Genomic DNA, 8,571 nt, shown 5'->3' with positions numbered 1-8,571 from the left:
TTATTTTTGCGGTGCGGTTTTGTTTTTTCTGTGTTGCGGTTATTAACCGCATGGATTTTGTGCTGTTATTTTGTGTTGTTTTTAACTACAGTTTAGAACTCAAACGGTTTTAAGAGTTCAAACATATTACTTGTAATAATAAAAAAAAACCATAAGGTATAAGACAATTAACTTAAATCAGAAATAATTAATATCTTAAAAACGTCAAATCAATAGTAATTAATAATAAATTTTTTAAAATTGTCTAATTTCACCATTTTTCAAAGTGAAACATAACAAAAAATCAACACTTTTGTCTTCTAGTATTTTATTTATCTTTCATTCATGAAACTTATCTTATTTTTAATATTTAATATATTAATAATTAATAAAAAAAGTTGTATATAATATATGCGGTGCGGTGCGGGTTTTTTTTGCGGTTTTTGAAAACTAATAACCGCACCGCACCGCAAATTTGCGGTTTTTGAAAACAGAAAACGTCACTATCGATTTTTATTGCGGTTGCGGTTTATCGTTTGCGGTTAATTTTAGTTGCGGTGCGGTTTTTGCTCACCCCTATATTGTAGTCTCTCAGCTTTTTATTTTTATAAAAAAGTTAAGTTAAATAATGTAAATAAACTATAATCTAGTTCAATTTTATAAGGATAAAAAGTCGTATATAGTCAAACGACCTACGCTTATTTTGATGCTAAACAAAGACATTCAAACAAATACTATGTGTTACTGATAATGTGACTACTGTCTATATCAAAATCCGAAAAAGGAAATAAAGGAGAAAGGGTGTTGATTTGATTTCTTTAAAAGAAGGGTTTTTTTCTTGTTCTCATATTGTCTGCAGAAAAAGAACAGGGATGGAAGGTGTGAAGGGAGCAGAAGCAGGAACATCATCTGGGTCTACTTCATGTTCACTTCTTGATGATGTTAATGGAGATTTGAAGAACAAACAGACAGGAGAATTTACAGAAAACCCCTTAAATGTTAGGGTTTTTGAACATGAACATGGTGATGATGAAGAAGAAGAAGAACATGAACATCATCAAGTGGGTGTCTCCAAATTTGTTCCTGGCCCTCTTCTTCCTCTTAAGGACCAGCTTGACAAGGACAAGGTTTATTTTTTACTTTATTTGTAGAAAATTTAAATGTTTTATGTCTCATATTTACTCTTATATAATCCTCAGTTACTTTTAAAATATGGTATGCTCTGTTTCAATCTAGGGTTTGTAAAGTCTTAGCGTATGCTCTGTTGCAATTTAAGATTTGCAGATAAATGTCAAATTAAGATGTAATTTTTTCTTTTCAAAATTCTTGCTTTGCGTCTTGGGGTATGTATGTGATTCTTGCATTTTAAGCTTTATTTTCAAGAATAGCTGAAAACATGAGTGAATGTGTACAATTTGCAGAATCCCAGTGTCCTACATCAAATTGACTGTAAAAAGTTGCACAATTTCAAAATTTAGGGTTCTAAAAGAAAGGTTTTTAATGGGCCCTAGTGCACTTCTAGGGTTTCTTTCGATTTTGTCTTGCCGCTTTTGATAATTAGTGGGAGTTGTTAATTTCCGGTTGACTATCTTATTTTGCTTCGTATTATAATTCAAATTTGGAATTAATAAAGTTGAAATCTTGCTCTGTTTCTTAAGTTTCTCTAGTTTCATCAGCATTTCAACTAATAAAAATGGGAACATATGTGGCGAATTTATGCATAAAAATGAAAATAAACGCAATTTCAATTTAGGGTTCCTATTATATCCAATAATGTAGTCATAGAAATTTGGTATGTCCAAGTCCATGTATCCTATCCTTTGTGTTGATTAGTATATACTATCCCAATTAAGTCAACATGCCACCTTTCAGAAGGGTAAAATTGTCTTTTTCTAGGACATGTTTGCTGGAACACAGTAATATGTTTCAAAAGGGTAAAACAGTCTTTTGGTTTTACAGGATGATGAAAGTTTAAGGAGGTGGAAAGAGAAGTTGCTTGGTGGAGTCGAAAGCGATTTGTATGGTTAGTCTTATTTCATTGTTATGATCATTTTCACATACAATTTATCAATTTAGCCAATTAAACTATTTTCGATAGTGAGTAAGATGTTATTATACTTTTGTTAGGTCAAAAGGATCCCGAAGTTAAATTCCACTCCATAGGAATTGTATCAAAAGACGTTGGGGAGATCACGACTTCATTACCGGTCAAAGAAAGTCAAAGTGGTCGTCCCCTTTTTACACTTAAAGAAGGAGTTCAATATCGGCTTAAGCTAACATTCACTATTCTTCACAACATTGTTTCTGGTCTCACCTACACCAATACAGTGTGGAAATCAGGAATCCAAGGTAACTTTCCAAGAGCATACAAAATTTATCGCCCCATTTTTCGGGGTTGTAAAACTTGGTATCCAGTTCAATTTCATTTGAAAATTCCTTTGAATAGCTTATAGAATTCATGTAAAGGGTTGTTTTATAGTTGTTGGTTTAGTCAGATCCGACTATGTGAGACTCACTTTGAATTTGACCGAGTCAGTCCAGCCTTTTACCAAACCTAGTAAGAGGCATTTCAAACAACCCCTAAGTTTTAAAGCGTGAAAAGATTCTTGTTTGACTTTAAATGTCAAACCATATGGATTGAACTTATTTGATTGTGTTTGGTGTCAGTGGATCGAATCAAAGGAATGTTGGGTACATTTGCACCTCAAAAAGATGCTTACGTGGAAACCTTAGAGGAGGAGACCACGCCATCTGGCATACTTGCAAGAGGAATATACACAGCAAAGCTGAGGGTAAGTTATGTTCTTGGTTTTGTGGGTCCCATCAAAAATCGATTAAATATGAAGTATAATTTGTACGTTTGTTTGGTGATGCAGTTTGAAGATGATGATAAGAGGTGTCATTTGGAGCTTGATTATTCTTTTGAGATCAAGAAGAAAAGCTAGTTCATATGCCATATTGAATTAATTGTTCAAGTTTAAAGTCATTTATTTATATTCTCATTTTACTACCCTTTTAGACATTTTTTTGTCATTGAATTTTAGTTTAATTATTGTTAAAAATCTTTTGCTCAAGTGGGAGCCATACTGTCGTATCAACTTGTACTGTATTAAGTGGAAGTTGTACATCGTTATGCATTTGATTTTTTTCTGTGGCATTTGAGAAAATAATGTTTTTTTTTTTAATATAATTTTGGATGGCCATGGCCTTATGTGTATTGTTTAACATGATGAATGATACATCTCTACATATTTCAATCACTAATTTCTGTCAAATGCTTCAAAAAAATATGCCTTCCCTCTAGTTTGCCATCTATGGTATGTATGATGTATATAGTTAACTCATCATGGCAATTGGCACATCAATAGCATTTAAATCCCATTCCCACCATCATTGACCAATCCTGCATCAATCAGCATTTTCCGTTTGTCAAAATAAAGAAATCAAATAGAAGCTTTTTAAGGAAATGAAACTACCTCTCATGGTTGTGGTTGTGGTTGTGGTTATACATATTTGAGAAGGAGATCGGCTGAAGAGCTTTTGACCCTGCAACTTTGACCCAAATGAACATCTCCAAAAACATATCTGCGTCATTATTTTTACATACGTAAAGTAAACTGCCAACATATGGACCAAATTCATTCTAAGTTTTTTTTTTTTTTTTTTTTTTTTTTAGGGCTATTGCACTATAGATTGTCCTATTGTCATGTGTAACAGATAAGGAGTGGATTTACCTGTATTCACAATACTCGGCCCACGCACAACGAGCTTTTCCATAATCCCAATAACAGTCTTCATCCCTCAAAGGTCCACGCTTAGCTGTAAAAAAAAACCCACAATTTAATTTAAATTAAAAATTCTTTATTTTGATATCTCTTCAAAAAAAGAAAAGGGAGGGAAAACCAAAACTAACCCTTGGTAACAAATTTGGATTTCTTATCCGGATGAATATCATGCCACATCTCAAGCCATAGCTCCCGCATCAAAATTGGTGATCTCACAATGTTCCTATGATTTGCTGCAAATAAACACTCAAATTCAAAGCCCTAAATAAATTTTTTTTTTAAAAAAAAAAGATACCTTTATCGATTTCCCAAACAGCTGTTCTTTGTCCAGGAAGGCTTTCAGAGTCTTCATAATAGGTAATGTACTTAACACGAGGTGACCTTGTCATGTTGGGGATTATATCAGCTCCTATTTGGTGTTCTACATCCGTATGCACTTGCACATCCTCCCCATCATGTTCTGACTAAAATAATAATAATAATAATAATAATTGAATTTTTTTTTAATGTATGATATTATGATGCCATTAGGGCTTTCACATACCTGAGGTGTTCTTGTTATATTAACTTTTGGTCCCAGCCAATTCTTGCAATACGAAAGAGAATTATATGGTACCTATAACCAATACATTTCTTGATTTCAATGTTTTATATTTTTTAACATAAAAACATTGGTTTAACCATTAATACATGATCTTCTTTTTCCGTAATTTTCTTATACAGTAATTATTTTTGCTTACAGTTTCATCACCACTTGCAGCCCCGGGATTTCCTTCAATTAAATTTCCAGACCTTATATAAAAAAATAAATAAATAAACAAAAATACCAGAAGTTGAATAATGGAATTAAAATCTGAAATTTTTGGTCAAGAAAGTAGTTATTATACCTGGTATACAAAGTTCCCTCAAATTCATATACAACATCAGTCATAATCCAGTTGTCAGGGTAAGGTTTTCCACTTGGTGCAAAATAGTATCCAACTTCAGTTCTTGAATCTACTCCATATATACAAAATATGTTCTTCAAAGGTGGTCTCTCCCATGGTGTCAAAGGATTTAATACTGGATCACCATGATACAACCTGTATACCACAAAAAAAAAAAAAAAAAACATCTTAAACAAATACCCTGACCAAAAAAATTATGTAAGACTTTACTATATTTGCATTATTACTCACTTGTCTAATTGGTAGAGAAGCCTTTTGCTATCAGGATCATAATCCTCAATTGCTTTAAAAAATGTTCCATCTGCTATTTCTCGAGCATTAAATGATAACTGAGTAGGGACCCCACATTCCATGTTAGATAAATTGGCTTGTAACTCATCTCCAAAAGATGGATAAGCTTCTGCTACAATGTTGAAGAATGAAGCCCATTAAGATAGTTAACAGAAAGCACTTTTTTTTTCTTTATAAAAACATTTATAACATACCTACAACTGAAGGGATTTCAATGTTGATTATGTTAGTTGGAAATCCAGAATAGTTTAACCGATATTCAAGATCATCACAGTGGTATATATTGTGTTTCTTTTTGCGCCCAGTGGAAAAATGCTTTGAGTAGACATTTTCACTTCGACAATACTCTGAAAAAGGTGTCATCCATAGTGAAGAGCCAAATGAATTGAACATCAATCGTGCTGTTCCCTGATAATAAATTGACATTAATACGATAACCCAAAAACATAAAAAAGGAAAGAGAAACAAATACTTGAAGAACAAACCTCAGGTACAGGAAGTCCAAATGTGGATCCAGAAAGTGTTGCTTCTACTGTTTGAACTGACCCAAGAAGTGGAGACCCTGAAAGTAAGAATTAGAATGCGTAAATGTCTAAATTGCCCCTTAAAGTTTGTGGCCAGAATGACATGTAGATGTGACATACCCACAGCAAAATAGGCATGAATGTGATCATCAAGCCATTGGATATATTTTTTAGGGGCAATTTCTAGCTTCAACCACTCCAAAAAGTAACGAAAAACATTGTTGCCCAAAGAGTGGGCAAATACTATGGAGGGCCCACCACGATGTTTCAGAGCTGTTTCAAAAGTAAGTCTGCAAAGAAATTTAAAAGAAAAAATTGTGGGTGTCAAAATTATTATGATTCAGATCATGACTGAAAGATATATAATAACTGAATACAAACTTTAGCTTGTGGAAGTACAAATCCCGTTCTTCAAGCTTTGATGGTGACAATCTCCAATCATAAGGAACAGCAAGAATAGCATTTGCCTCAATCCCAAATTCAATGCACCATTTGATCCATTCTTTCCATACTGATGAAAGAGGACCTGATAATCAAGAATTCACTTTCAGGGACTATATGTTACAACTTACATATAACTTATATAAGCGTGTGTTTATGTATATACAGATGGTGGAGAGATGAAAAGAATGTTACCTGTTATATAACCTGGGTCAAGTTCTGTGATAGCTGAAAGGCCACTATCTGGGCGTGACTTACACTCTGGGTGATCTGTTTGATTGTAAGGATCAAGCATCATGCATTTAAGCCAGCAATTCATTGCAGAAAGACACTGCATGGTAGATTGTAGCCTTCTTCTATCATCCACCAGACAGTATTGGATAGAAAATGAGAAATGTAGCATTACTTCTACTATATCATATATATAAACAAAACACCAGAAATGAATCGCATTTTATTTGGATATAACATCCAATGTGGCAATATGTCTTATCAAGTTGTTGCACAATCTGGTAGTACCTTTTAAACTTATAAGTTATAATCTACCATATCTTTTTCCTAAGAATATATAGGCATCATATAGGATATCTCTAGGATCATCACTTATATGTTTCAAAAGCTAATATTGTGATTTCAAGTACCAATGATAAGTTTAAAGTGTTTGACAAAAAGTGATTTTGTGATTATTTGGGGTCAAAAAATTTAGATTTGGAGATGCTTACCCCTAACTTTATGCACTTACTTATGGTTAACATGTTTTTCCTAACCCCTTAAAATCCATACATGTTCAAATTATAAACTATTCCATTTGAATTCCAAATCCCAAAATAGTTTAAGGGAGCATGGAGCATCATGTATAATCTACTAGAAAAATCAATAACCTAACACAATCGGAATAAAAACAATGTTAAGTTAGAAGCATATCAATTCAACAGTGCGAATATGCAAATACGTTATCCTTCATAAACTAATAATTACAAATTCATAGGTAATCACACGTCACGGTTGCTTGATCATCAACAGGATAAAAGTAAACACATGATATAGAAATTTTTGATGGGTTAAATGAAAACATCGTCAGATTGTAGGAAAATATACTTTGGTCGTGTCGAGCCAAACCAAATCGAGTGGATTGAAATCTAGAGGAGAGTAAGGGCAATCCAAAATAGACCAGGCTCTGAGCTGAGTAGACGCAAAACCTGGTATTATAATCCCCGATAACTTGGAGTAATCTCCCTTGAACTGACCGCCATTGACGACGGAGGTTCTATCCAAAACCCCGACGAGAACGAACACGACGGCGATGAACTTTAAATCACTTTTCATTCGCCCTGCCTCCCTTGTGTGACTCCGTGTGCGAGTTATGATGGTTGACTGGGGGTTCGATGGAGGAGGAAAAGGCGTATAAGTTAGTTGGGGATTTGGTTGAGTTTTATACATCCATCGGAGACTTTTCGCCGCCGCCGGGGAAATGGAGACATGATTTGGTTCAATTGGTTATATCGTTCATGTGGCAAATTTAAAATAGCGAGGACGAATATGAAAAGTAACATTTTCAACCTTTTTTAAACAATTTAGTTTTTACCAAAATTAATAAGTTCTTGAGAAAACTATAAATTTGGTCCCTGTCATTTGTTAATTCTTATAATTACAGTCCTTTGGTTCCAAAGTTGCAAATTTCGTCATTATCAACAGGTTTGGTCCCTCTGTTTGACACCGTTAAATATAGTCTTTTAAACCTCTTTAAAATAACCGCTTTACCCTTGATTTACCTCTGTTTATTTATTCACCATCATAAACCCTTCCACTCCTACATCTTTCACGACGTTTGTTTGGTTCAAGTGTTGATCAATTGTTACAAGGTCTAAATCGAGCATTCGAGGATAAGTGTGTTAGCCTTGGATATTGATCTTAGCCATGACTACAATCGTCAAAGATTAGCACAATTTCCCTTTACATTTCCTCATTTCTAGAGAGATAAACATTTCTTATCTGTTTTGCCAAAAATTTCATTCGCTCGAAGGAAAAATAATATATATATATATATATATATATATATATATATATATATATATATATATATATATATATATATATATATATGTTCAGGTTCATTTGAGACCATTCTAATTTTGTGAGATCGTAAGACCAAATTTAAAAATAATTTTAAAATGCAAAATAAATGGAAAAATCTAAAAATTCTTTTTTTAAATATTATTTTCGGAACTTGAATTAACTAAAAAAAATATAAAAAAAAAATAAAAAAAATTTCGTTTTTTTTTAAAAATACGTGAAATATTCTAAATAGAATATTACACTGACATATTCTAAAAAATAATTTTAAAATGCAAAATAAATGGAAAAATCTAAAAATTCTTTTTTTAAATATTATTTTCGGAACTTGAATTAGCTAAAAAAAATTTCTATTTTTTTTAGAAATACGTGAAATATTCTAAATAGAATATTACACTGTACATATTCTAAAAATAATTTTAAAATGCAAAATAAATGGAAAAATCAAAAAAAATCTTTTTTTAAATATTATTTTCGGAACTTGAATTAACTAAAAAAAATAAAAAAAAAAATAAAAAAAATAAAAAAATG

The 8,571-nt window shown here is 32.3% G+C and overlaps 2 protein-coding genes across 5 annotated transcripts; one reads left to right on the top strand and one right to left on the bottom strand.

The window, feature by feature from the left end:
• Positions 1-691: 691 nt before the first annotated feature.
• On the top strand, positions 692-3,136 carry LOC111893696 (rho GDP-dissociation inhibitor 1). The gene is made up of 5 exons (XM_023889763.3): positions 692-1,106; positions 1,939-2,002; positions 2,107-2,328; positions 2,647-2,771; positions 2,856-3,136. The coding sequence occupies exons 1-5, from the start codon at positions 852-854 to the stop codon at positions 2,922-2,924; spliced, it is 735 nt and encodes a 244-aa protein (XP_023745531.1). The 5' UTR covers positions 692-851; the 3' UTR covers positions 2,925-3,136.
• LOC111893695 (phospholipid--sterol O-acyltransferase) lies at positions 3,099-7,489 on the bottom strand. Of its 4 annotated transcripts, none has more exons than XM_023889761.3 (15): positions 7,066-7,489; positions 6,163-6,323; positions 5,908-6,052; positions 5,647-5,816; positions 5,488-5,564; positions 5,197-5,410; positions 4,943-5,114; positions 4,652-4,846; positions 4,505-4,556; positions 4,309-4,380; positions 4,060-4,228; positions 3,893-3,997; positions 3,714-3,798; positions 3,456-3,564; positions 3,099-3,382 (listed from the first exon to the last, which is right to left on the bottom strand). In XM_023889761.3, the coding sequence occupies exons 2-14, from the start codon at positions 6,302-6,304 to the stop codon at positions 3,483-3,485; spliced, it is 1,680 nt and encodes a 559-aa protein (XP_023745529.1). In that variant the 5' UTR covers positions 6,305-6,323; positions 7,066-7,489; the 3' UTR covers positions 3,099-3,382; positions 3,456-3,482. The 4 variants fall into 4 exon arrangements, with proteins under 4 accessions (XP_023745529.1, XP_023745530.1, XP_023745527.1 ...); XM_023889762.3 differs by having other exon boundaries at positions 6,163-6,320; XM_023889759.3 differs by having other exon boundaries at positions 6,163-6,298; positions 7,066-7,488.
• Between the last annotated feature and the right edge of the window lie 1,082 nt (positions 7,490-8,571).

The sequence above is a fragment of the Lactuca sativa genome, chromosome 8, assembly GCF_002870075.4.
Source record: "Lactuca sativa cultivar Salinas chromosome 8, Lsat_Salinas_v11, whole genome shotgun sequence".
Lineage (NCBI taxonomy): Eukaryota > Viridiplantae > Streptophyta > Magnoliopsida > Asterales > Asteraceae > Lactuca > Lactuca sativa.
This window is presented reverse-complemented; position numbering and strand designations above follow the sequence as displayed.

What these genes read in the sequence shown, in the direction of transcription:
- LOC111893696 (XM_023889763.3), top strand. Translation starts at nt 852, where the DNA reads ATGGAAGGTGTGAAGGGAGCAGAAGCAGGAACATCATCTGGGTCTACT. An exon ending in ACCAGCTTGACAAGGACAAG is followed by an intron (nt 1,107 to 1,938) that starts GTTTATTTTTTA and finishes TTGGTTTTACAG; the next exon opens with GATGATGAAAGTTTAAGGAG. An exon ending in GTGGAAATCAGGAATCCAAG is followed by an intron (nt 2,329 to 2,646) that starts GTAACTTTCCAA and finishes GTTTGGTGTCAG; the next exon opens with TGGATCGAATCAAAGGAATG.
- LOC111893695 (XM_023889759.3), bottom strand. Translation starts at nt 7,407, where the DNA reads ATGTATAAAACTCAACCAAATCCCCAACTAACTTATACGCCTTTTCCT. An exon ending in TTGGACTTCCTGTACCTGAG is followed by an intron (nt 5,411 to 5,487) that starts GTTTGTTCTTCA and finishes ATTTATTATCAG; the next exon opens with GGAACAGCACGATTGATGTT. An exon ending in ATATAACAAGAACACCTCAG is followed by an intron (nt 4,229 to 4,308) that starts GTATGTGAAAGC and finishes TTATTATTTTAG; the next exon opens with TCAGAACATGATGGGGAGGA.